General features: G+C 42.5%; 1 protein-coding gene across 7 annotated transcripts in view; it reads left to right on the top strand.

Annotated features, from left to right (window-relative positions):
• Nucleotides 1-21,959, top strand: part of LOC144498775 (activating molecule in BECN1-regulated autophagy protein 1-like) — a 409,078-nt gene that overhangs the window by 324,634 nt on the left and 62,485 nt on the right. For all 7 annotated transcript variants that reach the window (XM_078220425.1, XM_078220422.1, XM_078220420.1 and 4 more), the window contains one exon: nt 14,813-14,952. In XM_078220425.1, coding sequence (XP_078076551.1) covers nt 14,813-14,952 — 140 coding nt within the window. The remainder of the gene's footprint in view (nt 1-14,812; nt 14,953-21,959) is intronic.

Here is a 21,959-nt window from a genome sequence, read left to right as displayed (position 1 = left end):
AATGTTTTTGCCATTAGCATTTTCCAGGAGCTGGTTGGAGGGTTAAGGGTGGCAATGAGTGAAAAGTGTACATGTTTCGAGCGGAGTCTCTACTTACGTCTGCCACCATCACTCTTAGCCAAATCTCACTTTCCTGCTACTCACTCTGCTGGAGAGCACTTTGGTGCCAAGTAGTGGGACACATTAAGGCTGGTATTTGCCATCTTATTAAAGACAGAAGACGTGTTGATGTCCAGAGTGTGCACAGCTATGGTCATGATGTTCATGGATTCATTTGATTGCCATGTATGATGTTCCAGGAAGTTGGCCACTCTATCCCTACAGGAAGACATTGTTGCAATGCCCTGCAACATCGTCCCACTCATGTTTGACATGGACTTCTCCTTTCTTTTGCAGCTGAGATCAGTGTGCTTGGCTGACCTGTCAGTACATCCTACATTCTCTGCTGCTGCTGAATGATTCTTCTCTTCATTTACAGCTCCCAGTTGAGAACAGTATCTGTATCCACCTCAGCAGTGCCATCAGATGCAGACTCTATGCAGTTGCCCTTGCCACTTTGTAAAGTAAGAATCACCAGGTGAAAAGCCAACTATCTGCCTAACTGGCCTCACTTAAGTGCGAGTGTCATTTGTCCAAGTCCTGTAATGGTGCAGCCTCAAAATCAATATGGCTGAGGATTCATAGTTTGCAAGGATCATGGACTCCTGCAAGTATTAAACCCTGGCAGAGCGAAAAAATATGAATTCATACTGGCAAGGTATGTTGCAACATTATGAAGATCATCAGATGTCACTATTTGTTATAATACAATCAACATGACTTAGTGACACATAGTTGCTGATATTTAATTGTATCCCCAGATAGCTGGGAGGTTCGTACTGCTAAAGACCAGGGATGCCAAAATGCCACTAATGTCCAGCATATCTTCCTCTGCAGTTGTTAACTGAAACCTTTGAAGGCCTCATCCTTGTCCTGGTTGTGGGTGGCACAGTGGTTAGCCTCACAGCGTCAGGGATCCGGGTTAGATTCCAGCCTTGGGTGACTATTCTCCCCGTGTCTACATGAGTTTCCTTCGGGTCCTTCGGCTTAGCAGGGTAAATGTGTGGAGTTAAGGCAATGGAGCGGGCGGGGGGGTGGGCCTGGGTAAGATGCTCTGTCGGAGATTTAGTACAGACTCTATGAGTTGAATGGCCTCTTCCTGCACTGTGGGGATTCTATTCTAACAAGGAACAGACCAGATGAGAAATTACATGCACCCAACAGATGCAATGTCTTTGGTGAGGTTGATCATTTGTTTGATGAGGGACACAGATTCCAAACCAAGATTTAAAATGGTGATGGACTGACTGTTAAGATACCACTGACCAATATACTGAACTTATTTTCCAGTTTTCCCACATAATATTGGACTCGCCTGCTTGCAACATGTCCCTGATTTAGTATGGGGATTACTGTCTATGTTTTCATTTTTTTCTTAAAATTGCTGGATGTATGCAGTAATAATAGCTATTTTGAAAGCCTCTTTCAGTTTGTAGCTAGCCACCTCTTCCCTATTACTAAAGGAAATGAATTTTGTCTATGTATTAAAACAGAACAATTGTTAGCAAAGTACACTGTATTTTTTTAGCCTTACCTGTCAGTGGGAATGGTGTCTTAAATGCTGGATATTTGCCTGAAATAGATTGAACAGTGGTTGAGCACTTTGAAACATGTAGGCATAGACTCGAGCACCACAGGATTGTCTAGCTGTTTTAATTGGCAAGCTGTCTCATGGGGTTTCTTCACTGAGCAACTCCAATGAGGCTAACGCTTATAACAGAATTGATTATAGAATACTTTGAAAGGTCCTCTACAATTGGCTGTATGTAGCAATTCTTCAGTTAATATGACTTTTTTTTGTTGTTCATCAAAATCTTAAAGGTGCAAATAACGAATAGCAAATATGTCACCCAAGCACTGCAGTTGAACATTCCCATCCCCCTTACTGCAAAGAACTTTACAGGTACAATGCAATTGTTCATTATTGAGCCTGTCACTAGAAGAGCGCGGAGGTTGGCATTGACAGCTATTGGAGAGTATGCTGCCCTAGCGCATAGCATTTTTATTTGAAGGAGGCACTTTGTTATTTAGTAGTTTATACACAGTGCTGAAATTTTCCTAAATGCTCCTCATTGATGTGGGCATTTTTCTGTGTATGGTGACCCATGCGTTCAGTTAGCGCTGGAGTTCAGCCTATTAATGCACTCATAATGACTGCTGAAGTACAATTACAATTTGGCCAAATTAATTTTCTTTCTTCCAGTGCTTTTTAAAACAATGGTTAAATAATACATTCATTTCAGAAATGGTCCAGCTGAGACCATATTATAATGCAGTGCGATTTTACAACTTACTGCAAATAAATGGTTAAATAGAGACAGATCCAATGGGATGAAGCAGCAATATAATATGAAGGGTACCATTCTTAGCAGTGTAGAGGATCAGAAGGACCTTGGGGTCCGGGTCCATAGGACTCTTAAATCGGCCTCGCAGGTGGAGGATGCGGTCAAGAAGGCGTACGGCGTACTGGCCTTCATTAATCGAGGGATTGAGTTTAGGAGTCGGGAGATAATGCTGCAGCTTTATAGGACCCTGGTTAGACCCCACTTGGAGTACTGCGCGCAGTTCTGGTCACCTCATTACAGGAAAGATGTTGAAGCCATTGAAAGGGTGCAGAGGAGATTTACAAGGATGTTGCCTGGATTGGGGGGCATGCCTTATGAGGATAGGTTGAGGGAGCTTGGTCTCTTCTCCCTGGAGAGACGAAGGATGAGAGGTGACCTGATAGAGGTTTACAAGATGTTGAGAGGTCTGGATAGGGTAGACTCTCAGAGGCTATTTCCAAGGGCTGAAATGGTTGCTACGAGAGGACACAGGTTTAAGGTGCTGGGGGGTAGGTACAGAGGAGATGTCAGGGGTAAGTTTTTCACTCAGAGGGTGGTGGGTGAGTGGAATCGGCTGACGTCGGTGGTGGTGGAGGCAAACTCGTTGGGGTCTTTTAAGAGACTTCTGGATGAGTACATGGGATTTAATGGGATTGAGGGCTATAGATAGGCCTAGAGGTGGGGATGTGATCGGCGCAACCTGTGGGCCGAAGGGCCTGTTTGTGCTGTGGCTTTCTATGTTCTATGTTCTAAATGAATTTAGATGGTGTTTTACACATCTTTTCCAATGACTGGTGTTAACGAGTCAACATAGCAAGTATTTTGCAAGCAAAAAATTGACCAGTTTATGCACTTTATTACTTATGTGTTTTTGGTAGCTCTGAGAGAAAAGTATGACACCATGTGAGCTCCTTGCTCCTGTTGAGTAGCCATGCGGGATCTTCAACACACTTACCAAAACTGCTGAAGAGGGAGACTGATCATTGGTATCCCATGGATGCTACCTTGATAACCTCGCATTGGGTTGTGATATCAGCCAACATTATATTCCTAAGTCCTGAAATTGGGCTTGAACATACAATCTCTGACAAAGGCACTGAAGTGATATTAACTGAGTTGATACCACCTTACAGTTATTGCTCAATAAAAGAGGAATGATCTGGAAGATTGTTTCAACATATTATGACTTTCAAGTCTAGGAAATTAGTGTTTTGATCCTTCATTCCTAATGTGATGGGAGCAGTTCACTTCCTCCAGGTCTCTGCGGGACTCTTTGTAACCCACCAAAAGTATTAATTACTGGCTAACACAGTGATGACGAGGCATGGTTTGATTCAGCGATGTATTTTATTACTGCTGTTATTAGCCTTGTTTTTGATATGTAAACTTTATTCTTAATTTTGGAAGGTCTTTGATTCAAAACTGCATTTTTTTTAAAGGCAATTGGGTGGAATGGCAAGATGTCCCTTCAGATCAGTTCCAACGATGCCTCAGTGCAGCTGTCTCATTCATGTTGGGTTCCGGATGGAAGCTGACAGATCACAGAAAACTCCTTTCGCAAGATGAAAAAAAACAATTTTTCAAACACTCTGCAGTCTGTCATAAACCAATATCTTTTTAGTATCAAAAATTAGCTCAATTTTCCAATTCACACAGCTGTATAAAATCAGTTTATAATAAACATCCCATCATTTATCTTTAGTAAACCTTTGTGAGAGCTAGCTGACTCTCAGTACCTCGACCTGAACAGAGTTAGCTATTAAACCAGCTGGATTGTCCCTAAGCCCTTATTCTCCATGTTTTCCATCTGTGAAATAGAATCAACAATACACCAAGAAGCATAAATAATTGCAAGAGAAAATTTATTTATAAATGTTAAATTGTTTTCAAGTAACATTGTCCTCAACTAAGTAGCATAACACATTGTTGAAATGTCAGCACCTTTTTCTACGCAAGACTTTTAAAAATTCTGTAACTCTTAACTAGAGGTGCTTTTTAAAAAGACTGAAGTGCAATATCCTCCTGCTGTCAAACCTGCAGGTTAACGAGATTTTAAAATATTGTAAATTTTTTAATATATATTTGTTTTTCTCCCATTCTAACATATTTTTCTGTCTTCAAGACATTAAATTATGCTCGGTCATCAGTTATACTCCAAAAATTCATGCGAGTGGCCATTATGCATCCAAATCCAGACAACCATTGTCAGAATTTTTGATTGAGATGGGAACTAATAATAAATAAATAATGTTGATATCCACAGATGCACTTTTTAGCAAGCTCACAGAATAATGACAAATGTTGCCCACTCCCTAGCCCAGACCTTTCATAATTCAACTGGCGCCTCAGTTACTGTGAGAGGCGTCAGTTGAAAGGGGTAAACAAAGGGATACGAAAAAAGTAATAAAAAGAGCTAAGGTAAATTACGATTGAAAAGTAGTGCAAAATATCAAGAAGGATAGCAAAAGTTTCTATAGGTATATACAAGGGAAGAGAGTCGCTAGGATGAATGTTGGTCCCTTGGAAGATGAAACCGGAGAATTAATAGTGGGGAACACTGAAATGGCAGAGATGCTAAATCAATACTTTGCCTCAGTTTTCACGGTGGAGGACACTGGTACCATTCCTGTAGGAACGGGCAAGTCAGAGTAATAGAAAGGATAGAACTTAAAACAATCAACATCGCTATGGAAAAGGTACTCAGCAAACGATTGGGATTAGGAACAGATAAGTCCCCCAGGCCTGATGGCCTGCATCCTAGGGTATTAAAGGAAGTGGCAGCGGAGACAGTGGATCCATTGGTTATTATAGTCCAAAATTCCCTGGACACAGGAAAGATTCCAGTGGATTGGAAAAATGCTAATGTAATGCCCTTATTCAAAAATGGAGGGAGGCAAAATGTGGGAAATTAGAGACCAGCTAGTTTAACATCTGTTATTAGGAAAGTGTTAGAATCAATTATTTTGATTTCCAGGACAACTGGAAAGTCAAAACGCTATCTATCAGAATCAGCCTGGCTTTATGAAGGGCAAATCATGTTTGACTGATTTGCTAGAGTTCTTCGAAGATGTAACAAGCAAAGTGGATAATGGGGATCCGGTAGGTGTAATATATCTGGACTTCCGGAAGACGTTTGATAAGATGCGCACAAAAGGTTAATTCACAAGGTTAGATCGCATGGGATTAGGGATAATTTATTCGCTTGGATAAGTGACTGGCTGATAGACAGAATGTGGAGATGCCGGCGCTGGACTGGGGTAAACACAGTAAGAAGTCTCACAACACCAGGTTAAAGTCCAACAGGTTTATTTGGTAGCAAAATCCACTAGCTTTCGGAGCGCTGCTCCTTCGTCAGGTAAGTGGGAGTTCTGTTCACAGACAGGGCACATAAAGACACAAACTCAATTTACAAAATAATGGTTGGAATGTGAGTATAGGTAATCAAGTCTTAAAGATACAGACAATGTGAGTGGAGAGAGCGTTAAGCACAGTTAAAGAGATGTGCATTGTCTCCAGACAGGACAGTTAGTGAGATGTTGCAAGTCCAGGCAAGTTGTGGGGGTTACAGATAGTGTGACATGAACCCAAGATCCCGGTTGTAAATTCTTGTAAATTCCTGTGCTCAACTCATAAAATAACCCCTTCACCCCAGAAATCCATCAAATCCCTGTGACACTCCACTAACTATAGTTTGCAAACCCATAAATGACCCATTTGTCTCAACTCTCTGCTTCCTGTTAGCTAATAAGAACATAAGAAATAGGAGCAGGAGTAGGCCATCTAGCCCCTTGAGCCTGCCCCGCCATTCAATAAGATCATGGCTGATCTGATAGTGGTTTAACTCCACCTACCCGCCCGCTCCCTATAACCCTTAATTCCCTTATTGATCAGAAATCCATCTTTCTGTGACTTAAACATATTTAACGAGGTAGCCTCCACTGCTTCAATGGGCAGAGAATTCCAGAGATTCACTACCCTCTGAGAGAAGAAGTTCCTCCTCAACTCTGTTCTAAACTGACTCCCCCTTATTTTGAGGCTGTGTCCTCTAGTTCTTGTTTCCTTTCTAAGTGGAAAGAATCTCTCCTGCCTCTACCCTGTCTAGCCCCTTCATTATCTTATATGTCTCTATAAGATCTCCCCTCAGCTTTCTAAACTCCAACGAGGACAGGCCCAAACTACTCAATCTCTCCTCATAATCTAACCCCCTCATCTCCGGTATCAACCTGGTGAACCTTCTCTGTACTCCCTCCAAGGCCAATATATCCTTCCGCAAATAATGGGACCAAAATTGTACACCATACTCTAGTTGCGGCCTCACCAGTACCTTATACAATTGCAGCAAGACCTCCCTGCTTTTATACTCCATTCCCTTCGCGATAAAGGCCAACATTCCATTTGCCTTCTTGATCACCTGCAAACTGAGTTTTTACGATTCATGCACAAGGACCTCCAGGTCCCTCTGCACAGTAACATGTTGTAATTTTTCACCATTTAAATAATAGTCCGTTTTACTATTATTCCTTCCAAAGTGGATAACCTCACACTTGTCAACGTTATACTCCATCTGCCAGATCCTCGCCCACTCACTTAGCCTATCCAAATTTCTCTGCAGACTTTCCGCATCCTCCACGCAATTCGCTTTCCCACTCATCTCTGTGTCATCCGCAAACTTCGTTACCCTACACTTGGTCCCCTCCTCCAGATCGTCTATGTATATGGTAAACAGTTGAGGCCCCAGCACCGATCCCTGCGGCACGCCATTAGTCACCAACTGCCAACCAGAAAAGCACCCATTTATTCCAACTCTCTGCTTCCAATCCTCAATGGTAGTCATGATGTGGAGATGCCGGCGTTGGACTGGGGTAAACACAGTAAGAAGTTTAACAACACCAGGTTAAAGTCCAACAGGTTTATTTGGTAGCAAAAGCCACACAAGCTTTCGAGGCTCTGAGCCCCTTCTTCAGGTGAGTGGGAATTCTGTTCACAAACAGAACTTATAAGACACAGACTCAATTTACATGAATAATGGTTGGAATGCGAATACTTACAACTAATCCAGTCTTTAAGACTGGATTAGTTGTAAGTATTCGCATTCCAACCATTATTCATGTAAATTGAGTCTGTGTCTTATAAGTTCTGTTTGTGAACAGAATTCCCACTCACCTGAAGAAGGGGCTCAGAGCCTCGAAAGCTTGTGTGGCTTTTGCTACCAAATAAACCTGTTGGACTTTAACCTGGTGTTGTTAAACTTCTTACTGTCCAATCCTCAATCCACGCTAACACTTTACCCCCAACTCCGTGTACCTTAATCTTCTGCAGCAAACTTTTGTGAGGCACCTTATCGAACGCCTTCTGGAAATCTAAAAACACCACATCCACCAGTTCCCCTCTGTCAACTGCACTCGTTACATCTTCATAAAAATCCAGTAAATTCGTCAAACACGACTTTCCCTTCATGAATCCATGCTGCGTCTGCTTGATCGAACCATTTTTTTCCAGGTGTCCTGCTATTTCTTCTTTAATGATGGATTCCAGCAATTTCCCAACTACGGACGTTAAGCTAACCGGCCTGTAGTTACCCGCCTTTTGTCTACCTCCTTTTTTAAACAGTGGTGTCACATTAGCTGTTTTCCAAACAGCCGACACTTCCCCAGAGTCCAGCGAATTTTGATAAAGTACAACCAACGCATCTGCTATTACTTCTGCCATTTCTTTCAGTACCCTGGGATGCATTCCATCCGGGCCCGGGAACTTGTCTACCTTTAGTCCCACTAGCCTACCAAGCACTACCTCTTTAGTAATAGTAATCGTTTTAAGGACCTCACCCCTACAGTCCCACGACCGTTAATTTTCGGTAAGCTATTTGTGTCCTCTACTGTGAAGACCGACACAAAAAACTTGTTTAAGGCCTCGGCCATTTCCTCGTTTCCCATTATTAAATCCCCCTTCTCGTCTTCTAAGGGTCCAGCATTTACTTTAGCTACTCTTTTCCTTTTTATATATTTGTAAAAACTTTTACTATCAGTTTTTATATTTTGTGCTAGTTCAGTTTCATAATCTATCTTTCCTTTCTTTATCGCTTTCTTAGTAGTTCTTTGTTGTTTTTTAAAGCTTTCCCAATCTTCTAATTCCCCACTAGTTTTGGCCACTCTGTATGCATCGGTTTTTAATTTAATACTCTCCTTTATTTCCTTAGTTATCCACGGCTGGTTATCCCTTTTCTTACATTCCTTCTTTATCACAGGAATATATTTTTGCTGAGTACTGAGAAAAATCTCCTTAAAAATCCGCCACTGTTGCTCAGCTGTCCTATCAACTAGTCTGCGCTCCCAATCTACATTAGCCAATTCTGCCCTCATCGTATTGTACTCCCCTCTGTTCAAGCAGAGGACACTGGTTTGGGACCCTACTTTCTCACCCTCCATTTGTATTAGAAATTCAACCATATTGTGATCACTCATTCCAAGAAGATCCCTCACAAGAAGATCATTAATTTTACCTGTCTCATAACACAGGGCCAGATCCAAGATAACTCGCTCCCTCGTAGGTTCTGTAACATACTGTTTGAGGAAACTATCCCGACAGCATTCTAAGAACTCTTCCTCAAGTCCACCGCATCCGACTTGAGTCAACCAATCAATATGCAGGTTAAAATCCCCCCTGATTATTGCTGTTCCGTTTTTGCACGCATCCATTATTTGCTTGTTTATAGCCCGACCCACCTCTAAGTTATTATTTGGGGGCCTATAGACCACGCCCACCAGTGACTTTCTCCCCTTACTATTCCTTATCTCCACCCACAACGATTCCACATTATGCTCCTTAGAGCCTATATCGTCTCTCACTACCGCCCTGATATCTTTAATTAACAGAGCTACCCCACCTCCTTTTCCTTCCTGTCTATCCTTCCGAAATGTCTGATACCCCTGGATATTCAGTTCCCAGTCCTGGTCACCCTGCAACCACGTTTCTGTAATGGCCACTAGATCATACCCATTTGTACTGATTTGTGCCATCAACTCATTCACTTTGTTTTGAATGCTACGAATAATCAATCCTCTATCCATGCAAATACATTGCCTCCTACATCATGAACTCTTTATGTTGTGTAATAACCTTTGATGTGGCATCTTATCAAATGTCTTTTGGAAATCCAAGTCCACCACATCTCCAGGTCCTCCTTTATCTACTTGCTTGTTACTTCTTCAAAGAACTTTTATTAAATAGTCGAATATGATTTCCCTGGTCAAACAGGAGGCCCTGCACCATGGCCAAAACTTTCCTGCCCAACTCCATTGTCTTTACTTAAGTACAAAAGTGGCATGGGTGTTTTTTCAGAATTAAATTTCACCTGTAAGTATTTCGCATTATATTAGTTTTGCTTTATTCAGGTGTACATAATCGTTATTTGTTCAGGTTAGCCTGAAATGTACTGGCATGCCTTGCGTTTGGCACACACTGGTGGTTACAATAAATTGTGAATGAATGATAATTAAATTAGACTGGGTTGAGGAGGGTCTAGAGCAGGCTAACCCATCATAGAACTTAGGGAGACACTCTGGCTTCAGTTTATCTGTATGTTTGCTGAGCATGGTTTTTAGTTGCAATTTGAACCTTGTGTGGGATGCAGCTCACTAAATAAGTTAGGTTTACTCTCAGCTTGAATATTGTGAGGGACGGAAGCTGAATGTTTGCCCAGTTTGAAACTAAAGGGAAAAACTACAGTAGGCCTCAGTGTTTTATTGCAATCAAAAGTAATCAGCAGACTTTCTTGGAAGTATTGAAAAGTAACCATAAAAAGGGACTGAGGCCTTCACAATTGAGGGAGGTAAATGCAACTTTTACTTCTGAGAATAGCTGAAGCGACAGAATATTTTCCAGACGATTGTAGCATACTTACAGGAGGTCCCACTACAGAAGTAAATAACTTCAACATTGATGAATCTTATAAGAGAATTTTTGGAGATGGTAAACCTCTCAGTGCATAACATAAGTAGTTATAAGCCATATTGTTAGATTAACTGTATTTTTGTTTAATTTGCTCAGTATACGATAATGTTTGGTTTGCTTAAAAAAAGTGAAATCTTGCGGCGCCCTTCTACTGGTTAAAATAAGTTATGATGTGGAAATGCCGGCGTTGGACTGGGGTAAACACAGTAAGAAGTCTCACAACACCGGGTTAAAGTCCAACAGGTTTATTTGGTAGCAAAATCCACTGGCTTTCAGAGCGCTGCTCCTTCGTCAGGTAAGTGGGAGTTCTGTTCACAAACAGGGCATATAAATTTACAAAATGATGGTTGGAATGCGAATCTTTATAGGTAATCAAGTCTTAAAGGTACAGACAATGTGAGTGGAGAGAGCGTTAAGCACAGGTTAAACAGATGTGTATTGTCTCCAGACAGGACGGTTAGTGAGATTTTGCAAGCCCAGGCAAGTCGTGGGAGTTACAGATAATGTGACATGAACCCAAGATCCCGGTTGAGACCGTCCTCATGTGTGCGGAACTTGGCTATCAGTCTCTGCTCAGCGACTCTGCGTTGTCGTGTGTCGTGAAGGCCGCCTTGGAGAACGCTTACCCGAAGATCAGAGGCAGAATGCCCGTGACCGCTGAAGTGTTCCCCAACAGGAAGAGAAGACTCTTGTCTGGTGATTTGTCGAGCAGTATTCATTCATCCGTTGTCATAGCGTCTGCATGGTCTCCCCAATGTACCATGCCTCGGGACATCCTTGCCTGCAGCGTATCAGGGAGACAACATTGGCCGAGTTGCAAGAGTATGTACCGTGTTCCTGGTGGCTGGTGTTCTCATGTGAGATGATGGCATCTGTGTCGATTATCCGGCATATCTTGCAGAGGTTACTGTGGCAGGGTTGTGTGGTGTCGTGGTCACTGTTCTCCTGAAGGCTGGGTAGTTTGCTGCAGACAATGGTCTGTTTGAGGTTGTGCGGTTGTTTGAAGGCAAGAAGTGGGGGTGTGGGGATGGCCTTGGCGAGATGTTCGTCTTCATCAATAACATGTTGAAGGCTCCGGAGAAGATGTCATAGCTTCTCTGCTCCGGGGAAGTACTGGGCGACGAAGGGTTACTCTGTCCGCCGTGTCCCGTGTTTGTCTTCTGAGGAGGTTGGTGCGGTTTTTCGCTGTGGCGCGTCGGAACTGTCGATCGATGAGTCAAGCACCGTATCCTGTTATGAGGGCATCTTTCAGCGTCTGGAAGTGTCTGTTGTGATCCTCCTCATCCGAGCAGATTCTGTGTATATGGAGGGCTTGTCCGTAGGGGATGGCTTCTTTAACGTGTTTAGGGTGGAAGCTGGAGAAGTGGAGCATCATGAGGTTTTCCGTGGGCTTGCGGTACAGTGAAGTGCTGAGGTGACCATCCTTAATGGAGATGCGTGTGTCCAAGAATGCAACCGATTCCAGAGAGTAGTCCGTGGTGAGTCTGATGGTGGGATGGAACTTGTTGATGTCATCATATAGTTGTTTCAGTGATTGTTCGCCATGAGTCCAAAGGAAGAAAATGTCATTGATGTATCTCATTCTGTTCAGTATGACGATGGCCCTTCCTTTGTCTGCTGGTCTGATGACAATGTTGCGGTTGGTCTTGAGAGCATCGATGACATTTTCTTCCTTTGGACTCATGGTGACCAATCACTGAAACAACTATATGATGACATCAACAAGTTCCATCCCACTATCAGACTCACCATGGATCACTCTCCGGAATCGGTTGCATTCTTGGACACGCGCATCTCCATTAAGGATGGTCACCTCAGCACTTCACTGTACCGCAAGCCCACGGATAACCTCACGATGCTCCACTTCTCCAGCTTCCACCCTAAACACGTTAAAGAAGCCATCCTCTACGGACAAGCCCTCAGTATACACAGGATCTGCTCAGATGAGGAGGATCACAACAGACGCTGAAAGATGCCCTCATAAGAACAGGATATGGCGCTCAACTCATCGATCGACAGTTCTGATGCGTCACAGCGAAAAACCGCACCGACCTTCTCAGAAGACAGACATGGCAGACAGAGTACCCTTCGTCGTCCAGTACTTCCCCGGAGCGGAGAAGCTATGACATCTTCTCCGGAGCCTTCAACATGTTATTGATAAAGATGAACATCTCGCCAAGGCCATCCCCACGCCCCCACTTCTTGCCTTCAAACAACCGCACAACCACAAACAGACCATTGTCCGCAGCAAACTACCCAGCCTTCAGGAGAACAGTGACCACGACACCACACAACCCTGCCACAACAACCTCTGCAAGACATGCCGGATCATCGACACGGATGCCATCATCTCACGTGAGAACACCATCCACCAGGTACATGGTACATACTCTTGCAACTCGGCCAACATTGTCTACCTGATGCACTGCAGGCAAGGATGTCCCGAGGCATGGTACATTGGGGAGACCATGCAGATGCTACGACAATGGATGAATGAACACCGCTCGACAGTCACCAGGCAAGACTGTTCCTGTTGGGGAACATTTCAGTGGTCACGGGCATTCTGCCTCTGATCTTCGGGTAAGCATTCTCCAAGGCGGCCTTCACGACAACGCAGAGTCGCTGAGCAGAGACTGATAGCCAAGTTCCGCACACATGAGGATGGCCTCAACCGGGATCTTGGGTTCATGTCACATTATCTGTAACCCCCACGACTTGCCTGGGCTTGCAAAATCTCACTAACTGTCCTGTCTGGAGACGATACACATCTCTTTAACAGCTTCTTCCCTGCTGCTTAACGCTCTCTCCACTCACATTGTCAGTACCTTTAAGACTTGATTACCTATAAAGATTTGCATTCCAACCATTATTTTGTAAATTGAGTTTGTGTCTTTATATGCCCTGTTTGTGAACAGAACTCCCACTTACCTGACGAAGGAGCAGCGCTCCGAAAGCTAGTGGATTTGGTACCAAATAAACCTGTTGGACTTTAACCTGGTGTTGTGAGACTTCTTACTGTAAAATAAGGTACTCAGATTTAAAAAATATATATATTAATGGTCAGTAACTGGATGTGTAACAACTCACCATCAGGAAGCAGAGAATTTGCATCAACCTGCACACCGCTTTGTGGGCTCCATAAGTGTCCAGATCACCAACAACTGTCCTGGTCCCCCCATGCCGACACCATAGTTAAGAAAGCTCACAACGCCTCTACTTTCTCAGAAGATTAAGGAAATTTAGCATGTCAGCTACGACTCTCACCAACTTTTACAGAAGCACCGTAGAAAGCATTCTTTCTGGTTGTACCACAGCTTGGTATGGCTCCTGCTCTGCCCAAGACTGCAAGGATCTACAAAAGGTTGTGAATGTAGCCCAATCCATCACGCGAACCAGCCTCCCATCCATTGACTCTGTCTACACTTTCTGCTGCCTTGGCAAAGCAGCCAGCATAATTAAGAACCCCATGCACCCCAGACATTCTCTCTTCCACCTCCTTGCTTTGGGAAAAAGATACAAAGTCTGAGGTCACGTACCAACTGACTGAAGAACAGCTTCTTCCCTGCTGCTGTCAGACTTTTGAATGGACTTACCTTGCATTAAGTTGATCTTCCTCTACACCCTAGCTATGACTGTAGCACTACATTCTGCACTCTCTTGTTTCCTTCTCTATGAACGGTATGTTTTGTCTGTAGCACGCAAGAAACAATACTTTTCACTATGATAATATGTGACAAAAGATCAAATCAAATACATTTCCCCCGCACATAGGGCGGTACAGTGGTTAGCACTGCTGCCCCACAGCTCCAGGGACCCTTGTTCAACTCTGGCCTCGGGTGACTGTGTGGAGTTTGCATATTTTCCCTGTGTCTGCGTGGGTTTTCTCCGGGTGTCCCCGGTTTCCTCCCACACTCCAAAGATGTGTAAATTAGGTTGATTGGCCATGGTAAATTGCCCCTTCGTGTCAGGGGGATTAGCAGGGTAAATACATAGGCTTACTGGGATATATGGGGCCTGGGTGGGATTGTTGTCAGTGCAGGCTCGATGGGTCAAATGGCCTCCTCTGCACTGTAATGATTCTATGCTTTCTGATGAAAGATTATCACCTGAAACACTAACTCTGTTTCTCGCTCCATCAATACTACCTGACCTGCTGGATATCCAGCATTTTTGCTCCCGTTGTGTAAAATTCCAATGACAATACCCTGTTCCATTCACACAGGAAAATTTTTAAACTAAATTCTGAGAAAAGTTTCCAGTCCCAATACAAGATTGTTTTGAAAACTAGCTGTGTATTCAGGTTTCTTTTGTAACAGGATCTCTCCTTTTCTTTTGATACTTGAATAATCGTCTACAGGTTAGGGAAGGGAGCAGAAATTTTTACATTCACCCTGACTTCCATGTACATAGCTAACTGCCATCTCATTTTCTTTTTCCAGAGGGTTTTTAATGTTTTATACCCAATGCCGCCAGACCAGAGAAGACATGTTAGTATAAACTCGGCACGTTGGCTTCCAGAACCTGGGATGGGTCTAGCATATGGAACCAATAAGGGAGACCTAGTGATTTGCCGGCCTGTGTAAGTACAATTTAATATTCAAGTGCACTTTATCCAAAATAATTGTCTTTAAATATTTTTTTCAAAAAATATGGATGTTTTGAAGCAAATGAATCTACTACTTTGAAGTCTGGCCCAAGTCCTTGGTGCCACGCAATAGAACAGTACGACACACTAACCCATGTGCTGGCCCAATAGTGTGACCATGCCGTAGCTGATGCCAATGACACATTATGAAAGAAGCCAGCTTGTATTTCTGTCCAGGGATATCCAGACATTACACATCCTTGGTGGTGATGCCACAGGACAAAAAGTCCAATTTGGCTGAAGCATGTGCAGCATTGATGTATTTAAGTAGACTGTTTTTGCATAAATGTAGGAGAAGAAAATAGAGGGATACAAGAACGGAAGAATCAAGGTGAGAAGAGCTGATTTGAATAGGAGGAAGTTCATGTGAGGCATAAACATCAGTATTGACCTGTTACACTAAATGGTCTGTTTCAGTGCTGCAGATTTTTTCCAGAACATCAGAGTCAAGCTTTTGCTTTACCAGCTACATTTTGTTTCCAGTTGATTTCTATCATTGGGATTTCATATGAGGTATCACTTTTCGTTGGACAAAATTGATTCTCTTTTGTAGCAATGGTCATTACCCAGTAAGCCAAAGCTGGATTTTATCCTTATAATATTGTAGGTTAGGATGTCAGGTTCATTATTTGAGGAGTTGTGAACGATCTGGAATTATCATTGTGAAGCTATACTCCTTGCCTTATGATAGAGACATGATTGTTGATGAATCAATTTAAAATGGTTGAACCAAGGAAACTCTTGCAATGATCCCCTGTGATTATAGCGATTGGCCTCCATCAGCCACAGCCGTGTTGGTATCGGTTATCACTCCATCCACTGGAGGGCTTTTGTTTGAACCCATTGACCTCAATTTTTCTCCCCATTGCCATATTCAGTTGGATGCTGTCTTGATGTTGTAGGTAACTGCTGTAGCTTCTCTTTGCCATTCAGCTCTTGCACCTGTGGCTAGATCAAGGCTGTGATCAGGTCTCGAGCCATAATTTTGCCAGAATTTATGCAGTGTAGGTTATTGATAGCTGTTTGCTAAGTTGGATGGGGTGAGGGTGTAGGTGGGGGTTTACATTTTGCTTTAACCAAAATCCTGCAGTTTGGCACTTGGTCTTCTGCATATGATTATATGGAAAGAAAGTTTTGTATTGAGGATATCAGGTTGTGAGTGTATCACATTGCTGCCGAACAAGCACCAGTTACTTAAAATAAGAATTTCTAATGCCCACATGCTGAAGTATTTCTTGGAATTATACTATTTGAAATGCTAACAGTATAAATTGTCATCATGTATATTTAGACAGTACACTGAGCAATTTTGTAGTCTGAAAAGTATCCATGTGCAGATTACATGTGGCAAAATGTTGTATTTCTATATTTTTTTAAATGTCACCCCAAGAAGGTGAAAATTATACTGGGAATAATTTCTGTTGCAGCTGGCAGTTTTTCAGTCTCTCACCCACATGTATATTTATCCATCTGGGTTCAAACCCTCAAGTTCGTAAAGCTATTTTTAAAATTAATTTGTGGGATGTGTGCATCGCAGGCTAAGCCAGCATTTTTGCTCAGTGAGAAGGTGGTTAGTGAGCTGCCTTCTTGAACTGCTGCAGTCCCTGAGGTGCAGGTACACCCACTGTGCTGTTAGGGAGAGAGTTCCAGGATTTTGACCCAGTGATAGTGAAGTAACAGCAGCATATTTTCAAGTCAGGCTGGTGAACAGGTTGCAAAGGAACCTCCAGGCGGTGGTGTTCCCAGGTAGCTGCTGCCCTTGTTCTTTTGGATGGTTGCAGTCGTGAGTTTGGAAGGTGCCTAAGGAGCCTTGGTGAATTCCAGCAGTGCATCTTGTAGATGGTACATGTTGCTGTCACTGTGTGTTGGCGTTGGAGGGAGTGAATATTTGTGGATGGAATGCCAATCGAGCAGACTGCGTTGTCCTGGATGGTGTCGAGCTTCTACAATGTTGTTGGAGCTGCAAGTCCTATTTCACTCTTGACTTGTTCTTTGTAGATGGTGGACAGGCTTTGAGGGGTCAGAAGGTAAATTACTCTCCACAGAAATCCTGGGCTTTAGCCTGCTCTCATAGCCACAATATTTATACGGCTAATCCAATTGAGTTCCCGATCAGCAGTAGCCCCCGGGATAATGATAGTGGGGGATTCAGCGATGGTAATGTCATTGAATGTCAAGGGGTGATGGTTAGATCCTCTTTTGTTGTAGATGGTCTTGCCTGGCACTTGTGTGGCATTAATGTTATTTGCCATTTGTTAGCCCAAACCTGGATATTGCCCAAGGTTTGCTGCATTTGGATATGAACAGCTTCAGTATTTGAGGAGTCGTGAATGGTGCTGAACATTGTGCAATCGTCAGTGACTATAGAGAGCACTTCTGATGTGTCTGTTGCTACACACAATGTACAAATTTGCACCACAGCAAGAATAACCTGAGAGCAAATAGTGGGAAGAATGCATCTCTTACCACTCGCATACCCCCAAAAAACTTGGATATATTGAAGTCACTTGTAACATACCAGCTGTTCCTCCAGATCAGCTAACTCAACGCATCACAGGAATTGCACCAAGAATCTTCATGTGGGGGGCCACATTTCAAAATTTTGCTCATTCAAGGGGCCGACGAGCAAATTTTGAAAAGATAAAGTTTTGCACACCTTTAAACGCGAAATTTTTTTAAAACTGAGGTATGATAAGAAACAGCTTGTCAAAACAAAGAAAAATGATTCGTAAATGAAGCAGAGTATTCCAGTGTAATAAGGTGAGTGTGTATGCGCGTGTGTGTGTCCACCAACCCACTCAATCTTTAATCTCAGCCCCCTTGCTCCCTCAGCCCCCGCATAGGCCCTATTCCCTGGCACCTTTGCTCCCTGCCAGCTCCACTCTCTGGGCCATGCTCCTGCTCCTTGGCTTCCCAGCCTTCGGCTACCCAGGCTGTGCTCTTTGGCTCCCCGGTCCCCACCCCCGGTTTCCATGCTCTCAACTCCATGGCTCCTGCTCTTCCGATGCATTGCCCTTTGTTCCTCAGGCCCCGAACTGACCACTGCTGCTGTGCGCTGCTCCTCCAATCTCAGATTGTTTCTTTCCCACATTTGTTGATAAGCTGAGCCTATCATAGGAAAGAAACAGCCTGTGCTGAAGAAACAGCTCCACATTCTATTTGACCAAAATTTTGGAAACGGGCTCTGGGGCCACAAGGAGGGGACTCGAAGACCAAATTCGGCCCTCGGGCTGCACTTTGGGCAAACTTGTTCTAGTCAGTAATATGTCATGCATTGCATATATGCAATAAGGATATGGAGGAACTTCAATTCAATGCGGGTGACGCAAAGAGTTGCAGATAGTGGCAAGGAATACAGCAGGATGTAGATAGCTTGCAGACTTAGGCAGAGAAATGGCAGATGGAGTTTAATATGGACGAATGCGAGGTGGTTTCTTGGTTTCCAATACCTGAAATTAACAACATGTTTAAAATTGAAATTAGTCCTTATAAATTGCACCATCTCTGTGGTGAACAGTAGCTCACAGTAGGAAAGTAGAAGATTCAAAAGTCAGACTTTATTTTTTGATGAAATATATGGAAAAAAAATATGGTTGAACAATTTGGTAGAAAAGCATCAAAATTTGCATTTAAAAAAGTTGAACAAGGAAAGAGCCAAAGACTGTTGGGGTTTTATTTATTTTGCTTTACTCCAGATAAATTTTTTTTGATAGAACATAGTCAGTCATTTCCATAGGGGAACCTTCGCTGTGTTCCACAGTGTGCTTTCATTTACTCGGATTTTGAGGTAAGTGATTAGTGCACCCAGCAATCTGACAATCTTCCTTCCATTGTTTGCTGATCAGTCTTGTCATCTGTTCTCACGATCTTTCCTGAAAGGCAGCAAAACAAACACTGCATTACACTGTGGCACAACCTTTAACTGGCAAACACTTTTATAGGACAGTATATTTTTTAAAAAGTGAACTATTACAACAACACAACATAGATTTTACAGTGCTTATTAAACTTAACTTTCTATTTATTCAGTAAGATAGTAAACAGCTGACAAAGCAACAAATGTACTCCTGCCGTTTAAGTAATTTGAATACTGTAATAGTGGTTTGAATTTTATCAATGATTGCCAAGTCCGACTGCCTGGGTTGAAAGCAGGAGCTGACTCCTCTTCAATGGTGGCAGGACCCTGCGGTGGCATTTTGCCAGCAGTGTTAAATTAAGCCCATTCCCAAAAACTGGCAGCTGAGCAACCTCAGCTGCTCCACTGTTAGAAGTGGCCATTGCTGTGGGGGTTTCACTGGCGAGAGATTGCCTCAATGGCAGAGTGCCCTCAAAAGACAGGTCACTGTGGATGGGAGGAACTCTAGATCCTGAAAACTAGGAACTGGCAATCAGTGCGGTTGGCAGGAGGCAATTGCAGCTGCCGGCTTCTCCATGGGTCATAAAACTTCCATCATGGAGGGGATTCCTATCCCTGGAATCCACTGGAAGACCAGCAGCGTTTTCCTGGAGGGCAGAATTGGGCTCCCAATGTGATGGCAGGCCAAACAGTTTGCAGAGGTGGTAGTGAAGCTTATTTGGCCACTTCAATGTCTCAATTGGTCATCCAATGGGTAGTCATGCTGCCAAATTTCCCACTGCTGGCAATATAGCATGATAAAAAAACTAGAGGAAATCCAGGAGAAAATAGTTTTATTTCAAAGTAGTCCCATTTTAAACTAAGTAATTAACAGTGTTACCTTAGGTTTCTTTGACATTTTCTTTGCTTCTCAAGCAGGGTCACCCCCACTGCCCAGCCAGTATCCCTGTTGGCTGGTTGGGAGTTCTTGAAAACCTCCACTGTAAATGGGCAGGGTGAGCATAACACTGAGAGATGCTCTAGAACTGCCCAACCCACAGAGTGAAACATCTGCATTCCAAGTCTGTGACATGGTGACTCTGGAGTGGCTCTCTATAAACCAAAATATTCCAAAAAATGTAAATAGAAGCATGATAAATTAATTGAAATTCTTTGTAGTTTGGATTAACAAGGACTGATGATGAAATTCCATCTGTACGTCGCTGCATAAAATGTTACGTTACTAGGATGTTTCTTGTGCAAAATATTTATTTTGTACATGGATAGTAACACACTTTAGTGCCAAACAGTTCAATGTCTTTTTAGCAACACAAATATAGCTTCCTGGCAATGGTAACTGATTAACCTCTGATAGGAACAACTTTTTATTTCGACATGGAAAATGCTGGTTCGTTACAGAGGAAACTGCAGGATTGTCTGCAGGTAAATTAACACAGTGAAATAATGGACTGTGGCATTAGGTACAAGTTAATAGAGTTGACTAGTACTCTAATTTCCATTACGAACTGTTATCTGCAGCTCTCTACTAAACAAAATAGCCCAGATTCATTTTTGATACCACTATAGCATAATCATATTACATCTGTCGGGCAAACAAATGAAGGAATAGGTAATATTTGTTATCTTCAGAAATGTTCATTCTCATTCATTTTTAAAAATCTATCAATATATTAACAACAGTATATCTGCAGGCCGTGCATGTCTCTTACTTTAGATATGACATTCTGCCACTGCACATCTTAGGATAGAATTTCCACTTTGATTGAAGCTGGTGATCTGAGTGCAAAGTGAGCCCAAAATTGTCAATTTTGAGAAGCATTTTTTGTGCTTTTCTCCTGAAACTAATTTGCATTTCTTCAAGTGCAAAACCTGCCATGAAGCTGCGCAATTGGGCAGCGTTTTAGAACATAATTTTTTATAGTAATATTTTCTTTATAAATATTCCTTGTCAAATTTAGAAGTGGGAACTTGGTGTCATTTGATTAATACTGATGAAAATGGGTTTATCATGCACTGTAATTAACATCTTATCAATCTACCAACTGTGAGTAAGCCAAATTACTTCTAAAATGTTATACCAAGGTTCTTGCTAATTGGGATACAGTTGTCAGTTTTTTAGTAAATTTGAAACAACACATCATGCATAAGCTTTAAAAATGTGCCTTTAAGTATCTGTGTGACAGCTTAATTTGAAGGTCTACAAATGAGTTCAATTAACAGAGACTCCCAGGAGTGACTAATTCATCCAGTTTTGAGTGGGGTTAGTTTCTAACTCACTGTCCCCATCCCCACTTCCACAGTGGACCCCAAACTTAACTGTATAATGTAAGCAGGACATTCCAAATCACTACCATAATGAGATCAGTTACTTTGATGTTTCGAAGGCCTGGCTGGTATTGGTGAAAATCTATTCAATTCAGATAGGATTTATTTGAGCAATATAGTCAATTTTGTATGTTAACTGAAGTGCTAACATAATCAACAGTCTTGCACGTCCAATTCATTGTTTTTTATGTTAAAAGTTGCACATGTCTGGGAGGCATAATAAAGTACTATGTATGGTCCATATGCAAGTTCTTTTGGTTCTCAATGAGTTGGGACCACTACTTCCCCCAACCCTCAGTCCACTCCCCAATTCTCAACCCCCACCTCAGTCCCACAGTTGAAGTGTCCCTTATTTTGTTTTTTGAGAGTTGGTCAGCCTGTTCCCTCATTCCGTTTTTTTCTTCTTTCTCCTCGCTGCCTTGTTTTTCTGCCTTTCTACCTTACGCAAGCATCTTTTGATACGTTTATGAAGTGTTCGAAGGAAGCGTCAGAATTCATACATTTCTGGAAAAAGGCAAATTAATGCGGATTAAAAAACCAAAGATTAAAAACAGCACAGATATTGAAAATCTGAAGTAAAAATGGAAAAAAATGAAAATGTCCTTCAAATGCTGACTGAGTAGCTGTGCAAATTCAGGATGTTCGCCCTTTCACTTCAGATCTCAAAGCCCATTCTGGCCTGCAGCTGTGTTTATCCATTTGTGTCAAAGCAGCAATGTTCCAATAAGTTATACCATTCACTTTGTTTTTAAGAATAACT

Source organism: Mustelus asterias, chromosome 9 (assembly GCF_964213995.1).
Source record: "Mustelus asterias chromosome 9, sMusAst1.hap1.1, whole genome shotgun sequence".
NCBI lineage: Eukaryota > Metazoa > Chordata > Chondrichthyes > Carcharhiniformes > Triakidae > Mustelus > Mustelus asterias.
This window is presented reverse-complemented; position numbering and strand designations above follow the sequence as displayed.